Source organism: Oryctolagus cuniculus, chromosome 1 (genome assembly GCF_051225735.1).
Source record: "Oryctolagus cuniculus isolate XC-2025 breed Fujian yellow rabbit chromosome 1, ASM5122573v1, whole genome shotgun sequence".
Classification (NCBI taxonomy): Eukaryota; Metazoa; Chordata; class Mammalia; order Lagomorpha; family Leporidae; genus Oryctolagus; species Oryctolagus cuniculus.
In genome coordinates this window covers 198,579,062-198,605,291 of record NC_142867.1, presented here as the reverse complement: position 1 = coordinate 198,605,291, position 26,230 = coordinate 198,579,062, and the positions used below count along the sequence as shown (strand labels likewise).

General features: G+C 44.0%; 1 protein-coding gene across 1 annotated transcript in view; it reads right to left on the bottom strand.

The window, feature by feature from the left end:
* Positions 1 to 26,230, bottom strand: part of LOC100345551 (phospholipid-transporting ATPase FetA) — a 114,268-nt gene that overhangs the window by 59,139 nt on the left and 28,899 nt on the right. Inside the window, exons 4-5 of the mRNA XM_008270096.5 lie at positions 21,656 to 21,736; positions 2,854 to 2,909 (exon numbers count right to left, since the gene is read on the bottom strand). Coding sequence (XP_008268318.3) covers positions 2,854 to 2,909; positions 21,656 to 21,701 — 102 coding nt within the window. The 5' untranslated portion in view covers positions 21,702 to 21,736. The remainder of the gene's footprint in view (positions 1 to 2,853; positions 2,910 to 21,655; positions 21,737 to 26,230) is intronic.

The following is a 26,230-nucleotide window of genomic DNA, read 5'->3' as shown; positions in this document are numbered from 1 at the left end:
GAGCAGCTGGGATTGAACCAGCTTTCTCACATGGGATGCCAGTGTCCCACGCAGTGGATTAACTCTTTGCACCATAATGCCAATCCTCATACTCCAAATTTCTTGATTTACATGTTCCGATGGCTCGGATACTTGGACCCAATGACCTTTTGAGAAGTGGCCTTACTAAAGCAGGCCATCCTCCACTGCACTCCCTGGCCACAGCAGAGAGCTGGCCTGGAAGAGAAGCAACCGGGACAGAATCCGGCGCCCCGACAAGGACTATAACCCGGTGTGCCGGCGCCGCAAGGCGGAGGATTACCCTAGTAAGCCGCGGCGCCGGCTAGAAGTACCAGTATTTCTTTATTAACTTGGCAACTAGAGTGTTCTACTCTTAAATGTCAAGCTAAAAGCAGTATGTCAAGAATGTAGAACATCTCCTTGATTTTGATTCCTTAGTGTTAATTCTTTTGGCAAGGACACTGACATTTAAACATGATAGAGGTGGTAGATTTTGATTTGGGTATTTATGTATTTCTTTGGGCAGTGATACTGGGCAGTGATACCTGACAGAGGCTAAACAAGGGAACAGAACAGAAGACCAAGGATATGCAGAGGAGTAACCAATAACTAGGGTTTGGGAAGAGGAATGGGAGCCACAGTAGAAGAAATCAGAAAAACAGGAAAATGAGCAACGAGCAGGGAGAGGGAAATAAAGTGACTGTTAAATACATAAGAATCAGTCAAGTCTGCTTAATCTTCAATACTCAGCATATGTTTACTGAATGCCAGGTATGTGCCAAACAATGTGACAGGAGCTGTGAATACAGAGAGGAATGAGAAGGTGCCCTTTTCCCAAGAGATTAACAGTTTCTTGGAGAAAGAGAACTAATGTTTTCACAACCACTTACTACCCTGGTTATCATGTAACTGAACATTATGACGTCTATTTTATAGACAAAAGAGCTGAAGATTAGATAAGTTAAAATGATGGTTTTTAATGGTAAAATAATGAAAAAGACTCTAAATTTATAAGCAACTTAAATAAACTATGCTAAATCCAAAAAGGAAATACTATACAGCTGAAAAAAGGAAATGCTATTATGAAATTATGATTATAAAATATTTCATAATTATGAAAACATCTTCAAGATATATATATTTTTTGACAGGCAGAGTTAGGCAGTGAGAGAGAGAGACAGAGAGAAAGGTCTTCTTTTTGCCGTTGGTTCACCCTCCAATGGCTGCCGCGGTCGGCACACGGCGCTGATCCGATGGCAGGAGCCAGGTACTTATCCTGGTCTCCCATGGGGTGCAGGGCCCAAGCACTTGGGCCATCCTCCACTGCACTCCCTGGCCATAGCAGAGAGCTGGCCTGGAAGAGGGGCAACCGGGACAGAATCCGGCGCCCCAACCGGGACTAGAACCCGGTGTGCCAGGGCCGCAAAGCAGAGGATTAGCCTAGTGAGCCACAGCGCTGGCCCCAGGATATATTTTTAAGACTAAGAGTACAATGGTACTTCCAAATAGTTTGCAGAAAATAGAATGAAAAGATAAGTATTTTGGCATAAAAATTTTTGAAGTCCATGCATAGTTTTTTCATAACACTCATTTTTCATGAATGTTTTGAAGTAAGCTCATGGTATAAAAAAGTGGGAAAATAAGAATATATATTTATTGGGTCCAGCACTGTGGCTTAGTGGGTAAAGCTGCCACCTACAGTGCCAGCATCCCATATGGGTGCTGGTTTGAGTCCCAGCTGCTCCACTTCTGATCCAGCTCTCTGCCAAGGCCTGGGAAATCAGTGGAAGATGGCCTGAGTCCCTGGGCCCCTGAACCCACATGGGAGACCTCAAGGAAACTCCTGGCTCCTGGCTGTGGATTGCCATAGCTCCGGCCATTGCGGTCACTTGGGGAATGGACTAGCAGATGGAAGACCTCTCTCTCTACCTCTGCCTCTCTGTAACTCTGCCTTTTAGATAAATAAATAAATAAATCTTTAAATATATATATATATATATCTTTTTATGAGTTCCTTATTCACAAGTAAAAATGAACAATCCAATAGGAACTCAGTAGAAGTCATTAATAGGAAATTTCCATAAAAGAAATAAACAGTTAATCAACATGAAAAGATTATCAATCTCATTTAAAAATAAGGAGATATAGACAATAAAATGTAATTTTCATCTAAAAGCCTGATAAGGATGAAAATGATTGAGGTTAATAACCAGCTTGGCAGGAAATGTGGAGATAAGGGCAACCTCAACTCTGGGTAGAAATATAAATGGGTATCATCTTTTTACTGAGCAATTTGGCAATAGGTATCATAATTTTTAATGTGTTTTCCTTTTGGCTCAGCCAACCCACTTCTAGAAAACTCATTAGATAAATTCACACAAATGGACTAAACTACATGTAAGAGTATAATAGTGTTCATTCACGGCCATTTATTCATAGCAAAACATTGAAATGATTTTAATCATTCATCAAGAGGAAGCTGGTTAAATAAATTAAGGGTAATCAATATAATGGAAAACAATGATGCTGTTAAATGAATGAGATAGATCTACATGTATTGTCACAGATGCCAAAATGAAATAAGAAAATTGTGGAACTATGCTTCCGCTTTTTCTAGAAAAAGCTACAGCAATTCTTTTCTATGAGTTATATATAAACTTCACATCACTGAGCTTAGGTCACTGGATTAATTTGGGTTTCAGATCCCTTACTGCACTATTCATCATAAGGAGCTTGAAAGAAGAAGAATTTCTGCTGTCAAACCCACCACTATCATGAATTTCTTGCTCCTCAAACAAAGGGGAATATTAACAGCAAGCACTAAGCCCCATCTGAAACAGCCATGATACTCACCGGATATTCAAAAAACACACTGACTTGCTCGTGGTTGGCTTTCAGGTATCTCTTTTCTTTTGGGGGAAAAAAAAAAAAAAAGGAGAGAAAAGATGGGAAAGGTGATCCTCTGGAATCAGCCTGGGATGCAGATTGCTAGTGAAGACTCCCCTTGATATGCGCTTTCTTGCTAAGGATATCGTTAAACAGTAGAATTTTAATCTCTAGTCAAAGATTCGAGACATCTAATAAAAATGGACGTCCTCAGGTGTTCAAGCTTGATGGAGGCAGCAGGATCAGTAACTCCTGAGTCCTCCACCACTAACGTTTCTAGAGCATGCCAGATGATGTCTCCACAGATGGCAGGGTGGCCTGTACCAACTTTACTGCCACACACAGCAGCAGCCTTCCCTCACCAGTCCTGCACCTTATCTGAAGAAAGCTGAGGCTCTTTTCCAAGCCAGCTTTTCCTAAACCTGTTCAACTACATTTAAATGAATAAATCATGACTGAGCATCTACTGCACAGAAGCCAGTGTGCTGGAGGCTGAGGGAAAACAGGAACAAAATAACCATGGCACGGAGTCCCTGACCTCAAGCAGTTTTAGTGTGGTAGGAGTGGGCCTGATAACATTAAACAAATGCAGGATACATCGCACGCAGGACAAAGGCATCACATCAAACACAGAGGTGTTACAAATGATTAAAAATAGTGAGTCTCTTCATTTTATGAAAAAATGTAACACATATACAGTCATCCCTCCCCCGGTATCCACGCAGGATTGGTTCTAGGATCCCTTGAACCAGATGTCAAAATCCATGATTGCTCAAGTCCCTTATTTTCATAAAACCTTTGCAATCTTTCTGTATACTTTAAACCATCTCTAGGCTACCTATAATAATACCTAATACAGTTCCCATGCTATATAAATACTTGTTATACTATAATGTTTAGGGAACAATGACAAGAAAAAAAAAGATCTGTGTATGTTCAGTATAGATTCATTTCTTTTTTCAAATATTTCAGATCCTGGTTGGTTGACTCCACAGGTATGGAATCTACCATGACCTGCAGGGTCAACTGCACATATTGAATCAGTAGATCTTGCTGAGGTGGGCATTTGGCACAACAATTAAGACGCCCCTTGGGATACCAACATCCCATACCAGAGTCCCTAGGTTCAAATCCTGGCTTTGCTTCCTATTCCAGCTTCCTGTTGATGTGCATCCTATGAGGCAGCCAATGATAGCTCCAATAGTTGAGTTCTTGTCACCCCTGGGTGAGACCCACACTGAGTTCTGAGCTCCTAGCTTCAGCCTGGCTCAACCTCAGCTCTTGTGGGCAGTTGGAGAGTGAACCAGCAGGCAGGAAATGTCTGTCTCTTTGCATTTCAAATAGATAAAAATTTAAAAGAAATACATCTTCCTGTCATGAATGAACATTCCTGTAATGTCTTCATTCCTTCCTTAGTTCAACAAACGTTTACTGAGCTCTTGACAAGGGTCAGGCCCTGTGGGTTACCAGATGAGGAAAACATTATCCCTGGCCATTGGACTCCTACTCGGTTGGGGAAACAACTATAAAAGCAACTTTTATTCTAGCATAAGGGCAGTGATATAGGTAAGCTTAGCGTTTTAGAAATGTACAGAGAGGGGATGGAAGTCAGGCAAAGCAGGCCACGAAGTATTCCTGGAGGAGAAGATGCCTGGATTAATTGGACAATACAGAGTAAGTGCTTCTCATTCTCTTAAGCCGGGATATTACACTTGGTGATCTGGAATTTAGCCTAAAGACTTAGTTTTTTTTTTTCTTTTTTTTTAAAGATAGAGTTACAGAGAGAAACAGAGACAGAGACAGAGAGATCCTCCATCCGCTGGTTCACTCTCCAGATGGCCGCAATGACTGGAGCTGCACGAGGAGCCAGGAGCTTCTTCCGGGCCTCCCACGCGGGTGCAGGGGCCCAAGGACTTGGGCCATCTTCTATTGCCTTCCCAGGCCATAGCAGAGAGCTGGATCAGAAGAGGAGCAGCTGACACTAGAACCGGCGCCCATATGGGATGTTGGCGCTTCAGGCCAGGGCTTTAACCCACTGTGCCACAGAGCCGGTCCCTATCCTAAAGATTTAGCCTAAACACTGCTGCTAAGTCTTCTATCCTCAATGCTTCTAGTAATTTCTAAGCTGTGTCCCCATGGTATTTATCCCTTCAGCGTGCTCTAGCACACACTGCCTCTGAAGCTCCTTTGCCCTGTGAAGTCCTCCTTGGCTCATGGTTCCTAAGATGCTCCCTTCTTTGAACTTCAGCGATTCTGCCCTAGGCTACAGGTCACTACTCTCACCTTGAACTCTCTCAATTTACTCCTCTAACAGGAGTCACTGCAGAATTCCAGGTCCTAGAATCTCACCTTGCAATTGCTCAATTTTTCTTTAAGATATAATTCACATAACATAAATTTACCTCCTGAAAGAGTACAATTGAGTGATTTCTAGTATTTTCACAAGGTTTTACAACCATCACAACTAATTCCACAACACATTCATCAACCCCAAAAGACGTCCTATACCTCTGCCCTCTCCTTAGCCTCCATCAAACACTAATCTACTTTCTGTCTCTACGGATTTGCTTATTCTGAATATTTCACATAAATAGAAGCATATAACATAGTCTTTTTTTTTTTTTTTTTTTTTTTTTTTGACAGGCAGAGTGGATAATGAGAGAGAGAGACAGAGAGAAAGGTCTTCCTTTTGCCACTGGTTCACCCTCCAATGGCTGCCATGGCTGGCGCACTGCGGCCGGCGCACCGCGCTGATCCGAAGGCAGGAGCCAGGTGTTTCTCCTGGTCTCCCATGGGGTGCAGGGCCCAAGCACTTGGGCCATCCTCCACTGCCTTCCCTGGCCACAGCAGAGAGCTGGCCTGGAAGAGGGGCAACCGGGACAGAATCCGGTGCCCCGACTGGGACTAGAACCCGGTGTGCTGGTGCCGCTAGGTGGAGGATTAACCTAGTGAGCCGCGGTGCCGGCCAACATAGTCTTTTGCAAATGACTTTTTTCACTTATCATAATGTTTTCAAAGTTCTTTTCTGTTCTAGCATGTAATAGTGTTTCATTCCTTCTTATGGCTGAAAAATACTCCACTTTTGGATATACCATATTTTATTTATCTATTCATCTGTTATGGGTGTTGTAAAGTATGTCATTAGTAATATTTAGGGGGCAGGCATTGGTCGAAAGGTTAAGATGCTGGTTGGGATACTTGCATCACGTATCAGAGTGCCTATGTTCAAGTCCTGGTTCCGCTCCTGATGCCTGCTAATGTGCATTCTGGGAGGCAGCAGGTAATGGTTCAAGTAGTTGGGTTCCTGTCGCCCGTGTGGGAGGAGTGGATTAAATTCCTGGCTCCTGGCTTTAGACAGGGCTCTAGTACTTGAGAACTGAACTAGTGGGTGGGAGTTCTCTCTTCATGTCTGTCTCTGCCTCTTAAATAAACAAACATTAAATAGACATTTGTGTTCAAGTTTTTGTGACCACATTCATTTCTCTTGTGGATAAATCTAGGAGTAGAACTGATGGGTAAAATTATAACTATATATTTAACAATTTTTGAGGAACTCCCAAATGGTTTTACAAAGCAGCTGTACTATTTTACATTTCCGCTCACAATGTATGAGGGTCCCAATTTTTTCACACCCTCCCCAACACTTGCCATTGCCTGTGTTCTTTATTTTTTGACAGGCAGAGTTAGACAGTGAGAGACATAGACAAAGAGAAAGGTCTTCCTTCCATTGGTTCACCCCCAAAATGGCCGCTACAACCAGCGCGCTGTGCCAATCCGAAGCCAGGAGCCAGGTGCTTCTCCTGGTCTCCCATGGGGTGCAGGGCCCAAGCACTTGGGCCATCCTCCACTGCACTCCCCGGCCATAGCAGAGAGCTGGCCTGGAAGAGGGGCAACCGGAACAGAATCCGGCGCCACGAACGGGACTAGAACCCGGTGTTCCGGTGCCGCAGGCAGAGGATTAGCCTAGTGAACCGCATTGCCGCCCTGATGTTAATTCTTTAAATGTTTGATAGAGTTCACATTTTCACATTGACACCATCTGGTCAATCTGGTCATAGGCTTTGCTTTGTTGGGAGGTTTTGGATTATTAATTCTTTTTACTCATAATTGATCTGTTCAAATTTTCCATTTTTTGTTCTTCAGTCTTGGTAGGTTATACATTTCTAAGAGTTCATCCATTTCTTTCAGTTATTCAATTTTTTGGTATGTAATTATTAATGGTAACCCCTATGATCCTTTTATTTCTGTGGCATTGGTTGTAATGTTTCCTCTTCATTTCTGATTTTATTTAGAGTCTTTTCTCTTTTCTGAAGACTATATAAAGGTTTGCCAATTGTCTTTAGCTTTTCAGAAAACCAAATCTTAGTTTCAATTCTTCGTTTTCTACTGTTCACTTAGTCTCCATTTCATTTATTTCTGCTCTAATCTTTATTAATGCCCCTCTCTTGGTAACTTTGGGCTTAGTTTGTTCTTTTTCTAGTTCCTTGAGGCTTAAAGTTAGGTTGTTAGAGATTTTTCTTTTTTTCCTGATATAGGCATTTATTGCTATAAATCACCTTCTTGGAACTGCTTTTTGTTGCAGCCCATCATTTTGGTTATGTTGTGTTTCCATTTTCATTTGTATCAAGATATTTTTTACTCTTTTTTGAATTCTATTTTGATCACTTGAGTGCTGCAGAATGTTGTTTAATTTCCACATACTTGTGAATTTTCCAATATTCCCTGTTATTCATTTCTATTTTCAAACCATTGTGGTCAAAAAAGATACTTGATATGATTTCAAAATTATTAAAATTATTAAGACTTGTTTTACCATGGAAGGCATTTGGCACAGTGGTTAAGTCACCACCTGGGATGTCACCATTCCATATTTTTTCTTAAAAAGATTTATGTATTTATTTGAAAGGCAGAGCCACAGAGAGGCAGAGGCAGAGGGAGAGGGAGAGAATCCATCTGCTGGTCACTTCCCAGATGACCACAATGGCCTGTGCTGGGCCAATCTGAAACCAGAAGCCAGAAACCAGGAGCTTCTTCTGGGTCTCCCAGTGAGTGCACTTGGACCATCCTCTGCTGCTTTTCCCAGGCCATTATCAGGGAGCTGGTTGGAAGTAGAGCGGCCAGGGCACAAACCAGCACACAGATGGGAAGCCAGACTCACAGGTGGTGGCTTTACCTTCTATGCCACAACAACGGTCCCAATAAACAAACAACAAAAAAAATTAAAAAGCCAGTTTTGTTACCTGACTTAAGATTTATTCTGTAGAAAAGATCCAAGTGCACTTAAACAGGGTGCGTATTCTGCTTCTGCAACTTTCTACGTATATCTGCTAGGTCTATTCAGTATATTGTGCTATTGAACTCCACTGTTTGTTCATTGATCTTCTTTCTGGATAGCCTATCTATCATTCAAAGTGTAGTATTGGAGTCATCTACTACTATTTTATTGCTGTCTATTTATACCATTAGTTCTGCTATTATTGGCTTTATATAGTTAGGTGCTCCCACATTGATGCATTTATATTTTCAATTATTAGACCTCTTGAAGAATTGTGTCCTTCAGCATTATAGGATGACATTCTTTGTCTCTTGTGGCAATTTTTAGCCAACATCTATTTTGTCTGATATAAGTATAGCCCACCCTCACTTTCTGTTACCATCTGCATAGACTATCTTTCTCCATTGCTTCCTTTTCAGTCTATATGTGTTCTTTCTTTTTCTCATTTATTTGACAGATAGACAGTGAGAGAGAGACAGAGAGAAAGGTCTTCCTTCTGTTGCTTCACCCCCCAAATAGCCGCTACGGCCAGCGCTGCACCGATCTGAAGCCAGGAGCTTCCTCCTGGTCTCCTATGGGGGTTGGGTGCAGGGGCCCGAGCACTTGGGCCATCCTTCACTGCCCTCCTGGGCCACAGTAGAGAGCTGGACTGGAAGAGGAGCAACCGGGACTAGAGCCCAGCGCCCATATAGGATGCCGGCGCTGCAAGTGGAGGATTAACCAAGTGAGCCACAGTGCCGGCCTGACCTATATGTGTTCTTAAAGCTAAAGTGAATCTCTTGTAGGTAGCACACTGTTGTATCTTTCTCGTTCTTTTTAAGAATTCATTCAGCCACTCTATGTCTTTTGATTGTAGAATTTAGTCTAAAGTAATTGCTGAAAGGTAAGGACTCAACTATTGCCATTTTGTTGTTTTCTGTTGTTCTGTGGCTCCTCTGTTCCTCTCTTGTGTTTTCCTTTGTGATTTGATGATTTTTTTTTTTTTTTGGTAGCATGCTTTGACTCCTTTCTTTTTATTTTTTCCACATCTACAAGGTTTTTTCTTTGTGGTAACCATTTGCACAAATTATAAGAAAGGTGCAACGAGGGGATGTTTCTGGAGTTCCCAAGGATTTGAGGATACAGAGATTTGAATTGCATAGATCAATTTGGATAGAACTGCCATTGTTGTGATATTAGCTCCCAACCTAATAACATACTATGTTCCCGTGAGAGAGCTCGAGATGGTTGCTGGTGTCCTCTTGGGAAGCCACTCCTTTGATCATGCCAATGTAGTTAGCTTAACAGCAATGCGTCACAAGTGGCTCTGAGTCTTCTGTAGCATAGGTTTATAGCCTAGCTATGCAATTTGTAGTTTGCTCTAACAGACAATTGCCTTTCTTTTTTTGTTATATTTCATTCTTGTGACTACTAGTATGAATAATTACTAGCAGGATTATGAGCTGAAGAAAGGTGAGGAAAGCAGTATCATTTATGTGAGTTAAGATTGATAGAATGGGGGCCCGCGCTGTGGTGTAGTGGGTAAAGCCACTGCCTGAGGTGCTGGCATCCCATATGGACACCAGTTCAAGTCTGAGCTGCTTCACTTCCGATCCAGCTCTCTGCTATGGCCTGGGAAAGCAGTAGAAGATGGCCCAAGTCCTTGGGCTCTTGCACCCATGTGGGAGGCATGGAAAAAGCTCCTGGCTCTTGGCTTCAGATCTGCCCAACTCTGGCCATTGTGACCATCTTGGGAGTGAACCAGTGGATGGAAGACCTCTCTCTCTCTGCCTCTCTATAATTCTGCCTTTTCAATAAATAAATAAATCTTTAAAAAAGATTGATGGAATGTTTTGTTGTACTTCGTTTTGGCTGAATAGTAGTTTATTTACAACACAATACAGAGCTTCTGCTAATCATGGCAGCTTAGGTTTTCCAAAGTAGCAGAATATGCAGGGCTTGGACAGTTTAGCTGTATCTCAGATGTAGAGCTGGTACATGGTCTGTGTCCTTTTTTTTTTTTTTTTTTTTTTGGACAGGCAGAGTGGACAGTGAGAGAGAGAGACAGAGAGAAAGGTCTTCCTTTGCCATTGGTTCACCCTCCAATGGCCGCCGCTGCAGCCGGCGCACCGCGCTGATCCGATGGCAGGAGCCAGGATCCAGGTGCTTTTTCCTGGTCTCCCATGGGGTGCAGGGCCCAAGCACTTGGGCCATCCTCCACTGCACTCCCTGGCCACAGCAGAGAGCTGGCCTGGAAGAGGGGCAACCGGGACAGAATCCGGCGCCCCGACCGGGACTAGAACCCGGTGTGCCGGCGCCGCAAGGTGGAGGATTAGCCTAGTGAGCTACGGCGCCGGCGGTCTGTGTCCTTTGTGCAGGGACTTTTCCAGGGGTTCAGACAGCTACCTGAATTTTTATTAAGATTTATTTTTTGTTTATTTGAAAGGCAGAGTTACAAAGAGAGGGAGAGAGACACACAGAAAAAGAACTTTTATCTGCTGGTTCACTCCCCAAATAGCCACAAGAGCTAGGGCTGGGCCAGACCAAAGCCAGGAGCCTAGAATTCCATCTGGGTCTCCCATGCGGGTGGCAGGGGCCCAACTACTTGGGCCATCTTCTGCTTTCCCAGGCATATTAGCAGGGAGCTGGATCAGAAAAGGAGCAGCTGGGACTCAAACTGGCACTCATATGGGACACTGGCGTCACAGGCAGTAGCTTAGCCTGCTGTGCCACAGCACCAGTACCAGCTACCTGATTAAGGAAAAAATAGTATTTCTATTAATGTTGAGATTATCCAATACCTGGTCAGGTAAAATCAGCCTCTCTCATGACATTTGCCATTTAATCCTACAACCATACCCAACAATCCAGCGTACACTCTCCATTCATTAAAAAATATTATTTTATAACTGTTTTGAGATTGAAAAGCAAGATTTATTAGTGTCAGAGACCTCCAGCCAGAGTGGCATACAGGGGGCTTCCAAAAGAGGAAAAAACTCGAAGCAGCTGGTGGTAGTGGAGTTTTTAAGTCCAATTTTGGGGAAAAAAAAATCTTGACAATCAGACTGACATTCAGTTTCAAGGCGGGGACAAAACCCAACAAAAGTCCTGATTTGCAATCCTTTACCCTGTCTGGCTTATTTTATAGCTTTTGATGAATTTAATATTTTGTATCAATCTTTAAATTTCTTATTAAACTTAATCATAGATATCATTGTTTTTTAAAAACACAATAGAGATTTAATCAGCTTTTCCAATAATTTGTTTGGGTGTAAAAAATCATTCATCAGCTGAGGATACATGGCACCAAGGCTCTGCACAGCAACTGAAACTCACCTCCTCCACTGGGGAGAGGAGCCAAAGTCAGAGCCCGAGGTGGTGAAGACAGAGAAGCCTGCGAGGTGTGGGAAGGATCAGCCTCCACCCAGTCTGCCTTTGTGAGCTAGACCCGCCTGGATAAGAAGACACAGGTGAGAAAGTAAGAAGGACTTTCATCGGGAGGCCAAGTGGAATCAAGAGCTGGAAAGCCAGATTTTATGAGGGCCTTAAAGAAGGAAAAACAGGGCTGATGAGAAAGTGGTTAACACTTCAGTTTACAGAAGCACCCAGGGAAAGACACCCAATGTCCGGCAGAGGAGAAAGGTAGACTTCAGGAGAGAGAGTGCCCGGTCCTGTCTGAGGTCATAAAGGCAGAAGAAAGTGTTCAAGCTGGGTGAGAAAGATTAATCCCAGATTTTCTAGGGCTTTGGAACAGCCTGAGAGAAGACTGGGGTGTCCACATGCTGTCCTCCTATGAGAAGGAGGACAATAATTCAGTGATGATTCTGTTTGGCTGATAAAGAATGGCAAAATGTAAATTGTGTAAGAGGTTAGAATTTCCGAAGACTGAAACTTAGCTTTGGCACAGAGTCCAGGAATGGCCTAGTTGATGAGGTCCTGACTATGGATTCAAGGGGACAAATGCCTTGTTCTAGCTCCTGGTGACTGTGCAAAATACATCTGCTTTGGGAGCTGAGATTGAGTCTGTGGCCTATTCAGCGAAGGCCTGGTTTCACGAGGACCCGTACGAAGAGCTGGCCTCTTAGTTAACTAAAAGGGACAGTCATCTCGGTGAAGCGAGGCTAACTGGTGTTACAAAATGTGTTGTGGACCTAAGTTCAAAAGGATACCAGACTCCACTGTGGTTAAGAACATGGACAACTGGCCGGCGCCGCAGCTCACTAGGCTAATCCTCCGCCTGTGGTGCCGGCACCCCGGGTTCTAGTCCCGGTCAGGGCACCAGATGTTGTCCTGGCTGCTCCTCTTCCACTCCAGCTCTCTGCTGTGGCCCAGGAGTGCAGTGGAGGATGGCCCAAGTCCTTGGGCCCTGCACCCGTATGGGAGACCAGAAGCACCTGGCTCCTGGCTTCGGATCAGTGCAGTGCACCGGCCGCAGCACACCGGCTGCAGCAGCCATTTGGGGGACGAACCAATGGAAAAGGAAGACCTTTCTCTCTGTCTCTCTCTCTCACTGTCCACTCTGCATGTCAAAAAAAAAAAAAAAAAAAAAAAAAAAAAAGAAAGAACATGGACAACTGAGACAGGCTGCCAGAGTTCAAGCCTTAGTCCTCCACCCACCAGCTGTGTAGCCTTGGGGAAGTTACCTCACTTCTCTGAGACTCATTTTCTTCATCTGCAAAATGGAAATGATAATAATACTTACCCAATAAGATTGTTGTGAGGCTTAATGAGTTCAGATATATAAAGCGTTTTAGAGTAACTCCCTAGTATGTAACAAACGCCCAAAATATTTAAGTTAGTGCAGACTGGACTCTGACTACACGAAGTAACCCAGGACAAGTCACTTTCCCTTTCTGGGCTTTAATGTTTTCCTGTATAAAAATGGGGTAGCAAAACCTACCTTATGTACTAGTAGAAAGGTTAAATAAGATGGGAAATAGAAAGTGCCTACATGGTTTCTGAGACATCAAAGGCACAGTAAAAGTCACGTTTTGTCTCGTATCCGATGATATGTCAAGGAGATGCCGTATGGTTCACTGATACAGGGGTCCATGTCCGAAACAGATTCTGAACCTTCAGCTACTTCCTGCGGTTGTACTACACTGATGCAGCCAGAGAAGGAAGGGTACAAAAGCCACCATCTGGGGAGGGCAAGGTCAGAGAAGCATCAAAGCGGCAGAGGAGCCTGCTGCAGCACATCTGTATTGTTTCGATCCAAATGCCAGGGTCAGAAACCCAGCTCCTATACAGTAATGATGTCATCTAACCTCAGGTTTTGGGGGTTAAAGATACAGAAGATTGGGTAGAGATTAGCCTAGAAAAATAAAAGGCAGAAACAAAGAGGGAAAATGGGCCACCTATGGTGGCCTAGAGAAAGTGCCACACTGAGAATCAGTAGCCAGGAGGAGGAGTGAGGGAGAAAACCCAGGAGGGCCAGCTGGCCAGGGGGCACACCAGCTTCGGGGCCTCCAAGCAACATTTCCTTCCTCACCATGGAAGGCCATTTCAAATGCGACAATCCAGCTAGCCAATGAGCAGCAGCGAGAAGATCCTCAGGAGCGCAGATGTCTGACCAGTGCATGAGTCCAGGCCTCTCCTGTGCCACCACACTGGCAGCTCAGTTAGGCACCGGTGCTGGGAAGGGACACTCAGCAGTGACCCCTGCTCTAGTCCTAGATCAGGAGGCCAAGTCACTTCATGGCTGTGCTGGATGTTTCTTTTCCCCAGCTCTAAAGACAAGTGAGGACAGCTGCAAGGGGGAAGGCAACTGGCCAATTTTAGTTCTAGTTCATTGACATCAGGGAGCTTCTAAACAGTCACAGTGTATCCTATGGCAGTCAAAACATAATCCAAAACATTAACCCTGGTGGGAGATTTTTCTAACCACATGGCTTACAGAGTTGGTTCATAAGAAAACTTATATTTCATCTCTCCAGGCTGTATCTGAGACATCTAGAGCCCAGTCATCAGATGATGGTTCCACATAAAGAATGACAAGAGGAATGCTAAATGACAGCAGAGCCATCCCGGGGAAGGCCGGGGGCCCATGGCCTGCAGGAGGGCCAGTGACTAACCGGTTTCATCACAGCTGTGTCACCACATGTTTCCGACTCAGCTGACCAACTGACATGTCCCATGGTTTACAGTCAATTCACATATCTTACTTTCTAAACCCATTATACATGATCTCAAAAAAAATCGGCGTAGCTCCAGCTGTTGCAGCCATTTGGGGAGTGAACCAACGGAAGGAAGACCTTTCTCTGTGTCTCTCCCTCTCACTGTCTGTCATTCTACCTCTCAAATAAATAAATAAATAAAATCTTAAAAAAAAAAAAACCAGCATGAGCTTCAAAATTTTTTTGTGCTAAAATAAACTGATCTTTTAATTCCATTTTTCCTTCCATCTGCTGGTTCACTTCCCAATTAGCCACAATGGCCAGAGCTGTGCTGATCTGAAGCCAGGAGCCGGGAGCTTCTTCTGGGTCTCCCACATGGGTGCAGGGGTCCAAGGACTTGAGCCATCTTCTACTGCTTTCCCAGGCCATAGCTGAGAGCTGGTTCGGAAGTGAAGCAGTTGGGACTTGAACCAGTGTCCATATGGGATGCCGGCACTGCAGGTGGCAGCTCTACCTGCTATGCCACAGTGCCGGCCCCATAGCTTCTTAAAGTTACTGATCATGAGATAAACTTTTTTAGATTCCACATATGAGACAGACCATGCGGTTTTTGTCCTTCTGTGCTTGGCTTATGTCACTTAACATAATATCCTGCAGACCGATCCGTGTTGTTACGGATGACAGGCTTTCCTGCTGTTTTAGGCTGAACAGTGTGGTAGTTACCAGGGGCTGCAGCAATACAGGGGAGGGGACCGGGGAGAGAGCAGCCAAAAGTTACAAAAGTGCAGATAGGAGGAGTAAGTTCACGAGATCTATTGTACAACACGGTGACTGCAGCTCATAATACTGCATTCTTGAAAAATCCTGAAAGAGCACTTTTTTGGGGGTTTTAAACTGCCCGTGGTTACACTAACATTTTCTTGTTGATAACTGATCCACCACAGGCATGCAAAAAGTTCTCTGAATGGAACTGCTTCCACTGCCTCTTGTACGTCAGTAGGTGGTTGGTTACAAAGGTCGTTCAGTTTGAGCCGGGTCCTCTTTTCTAGCACTTCTAAGCAGTGTGCATGACACACACCACAGAGGGAGGAACGATCCATCGTTCATAAATAAATCTTTTTCTTCATATTCAGCAGGTGACTTTTTGAAAGTTTTTATTGTTGGGCCTGGTGCCGTGTTGCACTAGGTTAACCCTTCGCCTGCAGTGCTGGCATCCCATATGGGCGCCGGTTCTAGTCCCAGTTGCTCCTCTTCCTCTCCAGCTCTCTGCTGTGGCCTTGGAAAGCAGTGGAGGATGGCCCAAGTGGTTGGGCCCTGCACCCCATGGGAGACCAGGAGAAGCACCTGGCTCCTGGCTTCAGATCGGCATAGCTCTGGCAGTCGCAGCCACTTGGGGAGTGAACCAACGGAAGGAAGACCTCTCTCTCTCTCTCTCTCTCTCTCTCATTGTCTGGAACTCTGCCTGTCAAATAAATAAATAAAATCTAAAAAAAAAAAAAGAAAAGAAAAGAAAAGAAATAAAGCTTTTGTTGCTTGTAGGAAAAAGGATTACTTGTTGTCTCTATGGACTAAATCTACCTGGAAATTTTCTGGTACAAAGGCCCTAGGAAAAAGCAGAGTTCCAACGCAGCACGTAGCATCTTCAGGCAGCTGAGGTGGCACTGGGACTTGGGAATTGTATTCTATTCACAGAAGACTATTAGCTTCAAGGATGAGTGATGGCTTTTCCTCTGAAAATCCGCCTCAGGAACCTAGCTGGGCAGGTAGGTATCATCACACCGTATAGGACAGCTGTCAGAGCCTGGAGACCCTACTATGGACTCGACCTCAATCAGATCAAAGCTAGCTCTTGTAACTCTGACCCTTTGAGTTGGAACAAAAAACCCGATCTCTTAAAAACTGTCAGGACAGTTACGCTACAGCCAATCTTTCCAGCTAGCAAGCTGATGATTTCAAATAGAAATCTGCTAGTTCAAAAAAGTACTGGTGGCCTTCCACCAGTAAAGCTGAGGACTTTGTTGCTCTGCCCATTATCATCTGAGACTTCATAATTTAGGAAGAAATAACTGAACTGTGGTAGGCATACTGCAGGGTGGGACAACCTCACACGCATTACATTTTTTGGGGTTATCACACACTGCAAGATTGTGATCTTTTGCTTCTTTTTTGATGACAAAAACACTCACCTATGTTCCCAGCAAGGATGCTGAGGGGAAAAAAAGTAATTTTTACAAGGCATAAAAATCTACAAAACAACTTGCCAAGTAGAACACATTTTTGGGGGCCAGCATTATGGTGGTTTAAGTCCTAGCTGCTCCTCTTTCTGCTCAAATTCCCTGTTAATGCACCTAGGAAAGCAGAGGAAGATGTTGGGCCCCTGCACCTGCATGGAAGACCTGGAAGAAGCTCTGGGCTTTGGATCAGCCCAATTCCAGTTGCCCCAGCCATTTGGGGAGTGAATCAGTGGATCTCTCTCTCTCTCTCTCTCTCTCTCTCTCTCTCTCTCTCTCTCCCTCTCCCTCCCTCCCTCCCTCCCTCCCTCCCTCCCTCCCTCCCTCTCTGTAACTCTGCCTTTCAAATAAATAAATCTTAAAAAACCCACCATTTTTAATTTGTATTACCGAGCTTAATATTTTTGTTTAATATATGTGAATATGAGGGTTTTTTTTTAGGAGAGTTAATGAATTGCCTCTAGGCCATGGGAAAATAACCTATAATTACAAGAAATAAAATCTAATGAATTTGAACAAAATAAAATGACTCAGTTTTTGGAAACTAGTGAAGCCACTTGTTTTACATTTTTCCAACTTAGACAACATTGTAGAAAACAGGCAAAGGTGTTTTTTAGAAGCAGTTTATACAGCGTGGTTTGGAGTTCAGATTCTGGGGAGGTGATCAGGACACAATAAAACTGAGGCCAGCTTCTTTCCTCACAGTAAGAAAGCAACTTTAAAACATACATTGTGAGAAACACAAATATTTGTCATCAATGGTGTATGTCATAAATCTTAATTGTCCAGAATTTCTAAAAGTAGAACTGACAAGATGTGAGTCCCAGAGGGCGGCAGGCCCCTTGCCTCCTACTGCGAGAGTTAATCCTGTAAGTGTTCCAGGCTTTGCAGTGCACTGGATCACAAGACCCACCAGGGCTCTGAGCAGCACTGGCCGACTACCCAGTCCTGCGGGCAGAGGGCCCAGTGCCTGCTCCTCTTCCAGCTGGGACACTCCGCAGTGTGTCCCAAATGAAAGGAATGATGAAGTTCGCCCCAGACCCCAACATAGTTCTTTGGCTTGTTTTCAGCTCGACACCTGAGACAGGCATCCATCAGCCGACCCTGCAGAGGGCGCGCGTGTCACACTCCACGGCCCAGCAACACACAGCGCCACAGCCACGGCGTTCCACTTCCTCAGAGAGAGCGTTTTGTAGTCCCCGACTTGGAGCCTGTGCTCCCCGAGTGAGAGGACAGGGCTCAGGGCTCCCGGAATCCTCCCCGAAAATGCTGGGTTGGTGGAGGTGGGCAACAATGGCAGCTCAGTGGGGCCGCCGGCCGAGCCACAGCGCCGCCCGCAGGCCGCTGACCACCACAGCCAAGAGGATTTTTTTTTTTTTTTTAAGATTTATTTATTCATGTGAAAGTCAGAATTATACACAGAGAGAAGGAGAGACAGAGAGTCTTCCATCTGCTGGGTCTTCCCCAATTGGCCGCAACGGCCAGAGTTGGGCCAATCGGAAGCCAGGAGCCAGGAGCTTCCTCCAGGTCTCCCACACACGTGCAGGGCCCAAGGATTTGGGGCATCTTCCATTGTTTTCCCAGGCCATAGCAGAGAGCTAGATTGGAAGTGGAGCATCTGGGACTCAAACTGGCACCCATATGGGATGCCAGCACTGCAGGCAGTGGCTTTACCCACTATGCCACAGCGCCAGCCCCAAGAGCACATTTTAAATATTATTTTCCCTTTGAAATGACACTTTTTCTTTTTGACTTTTTGGCAGAAATAGAGAGATGATCTTCCATCTGCTGGTTTACTCCCTAAATGGCCACAAGGGCTGGAGCTGGACCTATTTGGAGCCAGTAGCTTTTTCCAGGTCTCTCACGTGGGTGGCAGGGGCTCAAGGAGTTGGGCCATCATCCACTGCTTTCCTAGGTGCATTAGCAGAGAGCTGGATCGGAATTGGAGCAGCCAGGACTTGAACTGGTGTTCATATGGGATGCCAGCATTGCAAAGTGGCAGCTTAATCCACTGTGCCACAATGCTGGCCCCACCTTTTATTGAAATTACTCCATGTAATATATAAATACATTTTCAAAAGATTCAAAACAAGAAATATTAGAAAAAGAATGTAAGGTCTTTTTCTCATGTCTTCTACTACCCCATGTCCCAAGGAAACCACTGTTGATAGCTAGCTAGTTATCCTTTAGGTCCCTTCCTTTTGTGGACACCGATATTCAAATATATCCATATACATCTGTATATGTTTTTTAAATTATCTATTTATGTATTTATTTATTTTCATTTCATTTGAAAGGCAGAGGAGACAGAGAGATTGAGATTCACAGGATTACTCTCTAAATTCCCCCATATTCAGGGCCAGGCCCTGCTGAAGCCAGGAGCCCAGAATTGCATCCTGGCCTCCCACGTGGGTGCAGGGATCTAAGTACTCGAGCCATCATCTGCTGCCTCCCAGGATATGCACTAGTAGGAAGCTGGACTGGAAGCAGAGCCAGGAGATGAACCAACCACTGTGATGTGGGATGCAAGTGTCTCAGGCAGCAACTTCACCTCTGTGCTAAGTGCATATCTTTCTATTATCTTTGAAACAAGTGTGACCCCACTGTATCTATATCTATCTACCTGTTCAGCTAGTTACAGGTTGCCTTTTTTTTTTTCTTTTCACACTGTATGTTGGGGACATTTCCACATCAACACATACAGGTTCAGCTTATCCTTTTGAATTACTACCTGGTGGTGTTTAAGCACTTCTCAACAACTGTTAATGAATTTTCTTGTGTCTGGGGGTGGTACTGATGACAATAATGATACTCGTGGGAGTGTCTGCATGGCAGGGGAGAGGCAAAGATGCAGTGCGATAGATGGGACCACCCTGCACACTGTCCAGGACATAGGAGCCCTACAGGGTCTGTGCTCGGCAGGTGATCACGTAGCACCGCACAGCACATATGTGAATCAGCAAAGCAGCAGTTCAAGGCAAGAAGACTTTAAATGAATTGCAGATACCTAAGAGAACTGCAATTGCATGTCCAAAAAAGAATTGTACCTAGTGTTTATAGCAGCATTATTCATAGTAGCCAAAAGGTGGACACGATCCAGATGTCCATCAACTGATGAATGAATGGATAAACAGATTGTGGTTTATCTAAATACTGTAATTGTATTCATGAAAAGAATGAAATACTAATAAACACAACAATACAGGCAGATCTTGAGAATATTAAGTGAAAAGAGCCAGTCGCGAAAGGCCACATATGATTCTATTTATAAGTCAAGTCCAGAAAAGACAGATCTGTAGAAACAGAAAGCTGATTAGTGGTTGCCAGACATTAGGGGAGGAGGAAAATTGAGAATGATTGCTAATGGGCACAGGTTTCTTTTGTGGGTGTTCTAAAATTAAGTTCTGTTCAGTTGCAGAGTTCTGTGAATACACTAAAAACTACAGAATCGCATGCTTTAGAAAGGTGAATTTTGTGGCATGTGAATCATATCTCACTAAGCTGCAATTTAAAAAAAACTATAGAAGGGGCTGGTGCTAGGGTATAGTAGGCTGAGCCTCCATCTGTGGTGCCAGCATCCCATATGGGCACCACTTCAAGATCCAGCTGCTCCACTTCCAATCCAGCTCTCTGCTATGGCCTGGGAAAGCAGCAGCAGATGACCCAAGTCCTTGGGCTATCCATGTGGGAGAACTGGAAGAGGTTCCTGGTTCCTGGCTTCGGGTAGGCCCAGCTCTGGACATTGTGGCCATTTGGAGAGTGAACCAGCAGGTGGGAGACCTCTCTCTCTCTCTCTGCCTCTGCCTCTCTGTAACTCAGCCTTTCAAACAAATAAATAAATATTTAAAAATTAATTAAAGGCTAAAGGTTATACCTCACTAAGCCATATTCTCCTCTAAAGCAGAAATTGTGCTTTGTTTTGTTGCCATTGTATTGTCAGCACCTCACAAAGAGGCTGTAACTCATTTGATAATCAATAAATGTTTGTTTGTTTGAAATCCAGAGTGATAGAGAGAAAGATCTTCCAGCTGCTGGTTCACTTCCCAAATGACTGCAAGAGCCAGGGCTGGGCCAGGCCAAAGACAGGAGCCTGGAATTCTGTGTGGGTCTCTCACATAGGTGTCAGGGACCAACTACTTGGGCCATCATTTCCTGCCTTCCCAGGCACATTAGCAGGAAGTTAGATTGGAAGTAGAATAGCCAGGATTCGAATTGGCACTCTGATCTGCGATGTGGGCATTGCAAGCAGTGGCTTAACTCGCTGTGCCACAATGCCTGCCTCAGGTGAATCGTTCTTTGTTGATGATTACCACATTTTTCATTTGCCTGAAACTTACTACTCCCGAACATATTCTTTTCTCCATATTTTCCGTTCATAAGTAGATGCAGGAGAAATTGTCAATCGGCTTGTTTCTGCAGACCTCTCTTTGTTAGCTTTCCTGAGGGTAGGCAAACACTCCTCCTCTCCCCTTGCTTGGGAGTTTACTGACTTCCTCTTTCCGAGAGTAGTCCCTATGCCCTTGGAATGAATCAAACAACTGCTCAGTGACAAAAAGTAAAGTAGATAGAGTGTGGCCTTTAATCAGTGAATTGATTTCAACCCTGTACCTTCCCCTAAATCTACAACTACACTCTGGTTTACTTTTTCAAAACTTCATGACTGAAAAAAATTTTTTTACAGTTAGTTGAGTGTGATTACCCCAACTCCCTTTAGTACCTTGACTCCCCAAAGGAAAGCATGGAAATGGGAAGGGAATCCTTCCTAGTACCTAGGCAGAGCCACTTATTCTACACAGAAGACAGCACAGGAGGACCTGCCTGCCTCGGCAACTTTCCACAATGACCACCTCTCTTCAGCAGGAGAGAGTTGTGAGAGACGGGGAGGGGGGGGAAGAATACAAGGTTTCCTGAGGAGCTTCCAAATATTGGGAAAGTATAAAAAATTAGAATTCTCAGAGGAGAAAACAGTACAGACTGTACTTGTGAATATGAAGTATTACTTATGCGAAATGTATTTTCTCTCCTGGTTAGTTATTTGATAAACAGGCAGTTTGGTAAGTTGGTCAGTCTATTCATTTATCATACTCTCTCTCTCTCTCTCTCTCTCTCTCTCTTAGAGGAGTAAGAAGGACATTCAGAGTTGGATTCCTTTTCCTGAGTTCACCTACCTCCTCCATTTTGTCTGTTTTCATGTGGGATTTCAGATACAGACATTGCAGAGTAGGACCAACTATAATTCCATGGGATTTCTGTAAAGGAAAGAAAAACATTCAGAATGAGGACTTCTTACGCTGAGACTCTTTCATTCAAATATGCCCTTAAGAAACCTGCAGCTGGATTCCCAAAATCCCAAATAATCTACCCAAAAGATACATATGCTAGGTTTTAGAATTCACTTCATTTATCCTCATCATAAAGTTGTATTTTCAGTTTGGGAAACACATTCCATTTCCTAGCAACAAGTCTAAGTTGATGCCTACAATCTGCCAGAAAAAAAAAAAAAAAAAAAAGAAAGAAACATCTGAAACTTTGAAACTCTGCTTGAGCTCAAGTCCCAGCTCCACTCCCCATTCCAGCTTCCTGCTTATGTGCACCCAGGAGGCAGAGGGGGATGACTCAAGTACTTGAGTCCCTTCTACCCATGTGGGAGACCCAGATTGAGGCTCCTGGTTTCAGTCTAGCCTAGCCTAGCCTGGCTGTTGAAGATATTTGGGGAGTGAGCCAGTGGATGGGAGATCTCTGTTTCTTTCTTTCAAATAAAGTACATAAATAAATTTAATAAAAATGCAGAACAGCATTAGTCTCCATTCTGGGGCTTTAAATGGAAGAGTTGTGAGAGAATTAAATTAAGTAGTACATGAAATTCCCTGCCACAGTGGTGCTTGGTAAAAAAAAAAATAAGTCTAATAATATTGCATTAGGGAGAATGGGGAACCACTTTAACATTAAATATTATTGGTGCTATTAAAAATTAGATAAATACTATGGAAAACAATTCGGCCTTATCTAATAAAGTTGATGAAGTATTTACCAAATAACCCATTGAGTCCATTTTTAGGTACATTGAATACCCTGAGGAAACTCTAATAATATGTCAAATACATGGATGTGTGAAGTAGCAGTGCTTGGGACAGCAAAACTAGAATCCAACCAAATGACTATTAACAGTAGAATAAAAAAGTAACTTATGCTATGTGCACACAATGGAAAGCTGTATAGCAGTGAAAATGAATGGCTACAGTAATAGACATCAGCTTTGGTAAATATCAAGAGTATAATATCTAGAGAAAAAAATTACAGAAGAATATATATGGTATAATTCAATTCATATAAAGATTATGTGAAACCATATCATTAGGGCTGTATCACCGATACATCAAGGTAAACCTATGAAGAGAAGGAAATCAAAACTACACAATTCAAGAGAGGTTAGGGAGAAGGTAAGAAGTAGATGGAAAATACTGAGAGCCTCAAGCTACACTGGCGCTTGTGTTGTTACTGTGTACAACTTACACTTCTGCTACAAACTTCTACCTATTCAACATGCAATAATGAAAAGAACTGCAAAAAATCAAAGTGACTACACCAACTGTAGGAAATATTCTTTCTATATCAGAGAGACAATTTTTAAATAACCTTTATTGAAAGTTTGTTCAATTTGGGTCACTTCATTATTAAAAACATTTTACCTTGAGGTAATTTTAAACATTTGGAGAGTTGCGAAAATAGGACAGGGAATTTCTACAAACCTCTCACCTTAGCTTTACATTTTATATGATACCAGGACAATTAACAAACTAACAAATTAGTCTTGAAGTAATACTGTTAACTAAAGTACAAAATTTATTTCTATTTTATCAGTTTTTCCCCTCCACTATCACTTTTTGTTCCAGGGCCCAATTATATTATGTCTTCTTAGTCTCTTTCAACCTGTGCCTATTCCTCATTCTTTCCTTGTTTTTTGTGACCTTGACATTTTGAAGGCTGCTGGCCAGCTGTTTTGTAGAATGTGCCCTTTCAGGAGGAGTCATTCCCATTTGATGTTGACAAACACGATCGTCATGAAACAGGCACCAAAAAGAATAGCAAAGAAGCAGCACTGGCCTTTATATGACACGGTGACTAGAAACAACAACTCTTCCATTTAGATGTGAGTATGGAAGCTAGAAATAGCCTGTCCCACCTGGAGCTGACAGTCCCCAAGCCTCCTAGATCTTGGACTGAATTACTTAACAGAAATGAAGATGAGCTGAAACTTGAGGTCAGGGTAGGCTGATTTACTGATCTATTAGCCTATAGGCTGCCAGTTGGCATCACACTGCTAATCAACTTCAAGTCTCCCCAACCCACAGCTGCGATTCTGCACTGCCAGCATCCTGCATTTCCTCACATGACTTACACACACACACACACACACACACACACGTGCACGCATCTCGCACCAAAGTAGTGAATTTATTACCTACAATACTTGGCGGCAGGGGGTTGGGGGTGGGCTAAGTGAAGAGCCTTAGTCAAAATCCCAATCAATTTGTGCTTGAATTATACAAGATTCCTAACAATCTGCCTTAAGCGAGTTACTCACTACCTTAACCCATTCTATGGACTTTCTCACTGGACGAATTATCCTAAAATACTGTTCAGAACTCTTAAAAACCAAAGTGCTGGGGCCAGCGCCGTGGCTCACTTGGCTAATCCTCTGCCTGCAGCACCGGCATCCCATATGGGCGCCGGTTCTAGTCCTGGCTGCTCCTTTTCCAGTCCAGCTCTCTGCTGTGGCCCGGGAGTGCAGTGCTTGGGCCCCTGGAGGAAGCACCTGGCTCCTGGCTTCAGATCGGCGCAGTGCCAGCCGTGGCAGCCATCTGGGGAGTGAACCAACAGAAGGAAGACCTTTCTCTCTGTCTCTCTCACTGTCTAGCTCTAGCTGTCAAAAACAAAAAACAAAAAACAAAAAACAAACAAAAAAAAACCAAAGTGCCTCACTATATTTTAACCTAGATGCATCATTTAAGTCCCATCAACTGTCCTCTCAACTAGTACTCTTCCATCTGTTATCTTTCCTCTTACCACATAAATAATTGATTTCAGGAAAAATAGACTCTCCATTGCAAGTCCTCCTTGGTGTGTTTTACATTGTTTCATCTATATGAAATAACCACTTTATTGGCTTCTTCTATGAAGATTGCTGCCTGGCCAGCGCTGCAGCTCAATAGGCTAATCCTCCGCCTGCGGCACCGGCACACCGGGTTCTAGTCCCGGTCAGGGCACCGGATTCTGTCCCGGTTGCCCCTCTTCCAGTCCAGCTCTCTGCTGTGGCCCGGGAGTGCAGTGGAGGATGGCCCAAGTGCTTGGGCCCTGCACCCGCATGGGAGACCAGGAGAAGCACCTGACTCCTGGCTTTGGATCAGTTCGGTGTGCCAGCCGCAGCACTCCGGCCGCGGTGGCTATTGGAGGGTGAACCAATGGAAGGAAGACCTTTCTCTTTGTCTCTTTCTCTCACTGTCCACTCTAAGATTGCTGCCTAACCAATTAGACCTCTGTATCTCTTAATTCTGATCAATTGGCTAACACATTACCTTATCGAACCCTTAACACACCCTTGCAAAGTAAAAAATTACTGCCTCCATTTTATATGCTTAGGGCACCACACTGGTCTTCCACAAACCAACCACTTGAGCCATCACAGCTGCCTCCCAGGGTGTGCATTAGCAGGAAACTGGAATCAGAAGCCAGAGCTGAGTATCAGACCCAGGTATTCCAATATGGGATGCAGGCATCCTAACTGTGTCTTAACTACTAGGCCAAATGTCTGCCCCCACACATTTTTTTTTTTTTTTTTTTGATGAAAAAAGTCAGACTTCGCAAGATCCTTTGATTTAGTTGGTGTGAGATGAGGGAGTGGTGTTAATGTGTAAATCTCTTTATTTTCATCTATTTCAGAGACAAGTTAGGGAGATAGAGGGAAAGCCTGTTTCAATGCCTCTGTTCAAGACAAAAACTCAGGACCCAGACTATGACCACACCATTGTTCAAAGGTGTGAGCACAAGCGTATTTGGACATGCCGAGGAAGTGCACAGGGAGTCTCACAGGGAGAAGGGAGAAGTAAGGTGCTCTGAATAAGGACATGGCAGGAGTTGATTCTGGGAAGCTGAAAGTGGAAGGCCTTGTAGGAGAGAGAATGAGCCACGCAGGGACTGACTGCAAGGGACAGACAGCTAATATTCAAGTCTCACTTGCTTGCTATAGTGACACATAAACACTATCTGTCCTGCTTAGATACTCAACAGAGTTTGCAACGCGTTGTAAAACCTGGTGCTGGAACCTGTGAGCCAAAGGAATCTCAAAAAAAGAAAGCGGCGGCATCCTACCCCCCAGTCTCCAGGAAGACCCGGAAGGATGTGGGTTCCTGCAGCACACCAGATATGGTGCACGGCAATTTTGTTGTACTTGACAGAACAGGGCACCCCAAGTATTAGCCGGGTGCCTACATGTGTTCTTTATTTTGTATGCTGCTTAAGAATCTGTTAGTGGGGCCGGTGTTGTGGCACAGCAGGTTAAGCGGCTGCCTGTGATGCTGGCACTCTAAATGGGCACTAATTAGAGTCTCTGATGCTCCACTTCTTTTTAAAAATTTTTTAAAGATTTTATTCATTTATTTGACAGGTGGAGTTACAGTGAGAGAGAGAGACAGAGAGAAAGGTCTTCCTTCCATTGGTTCACTCCCCAAATGGCCGCCATGGCT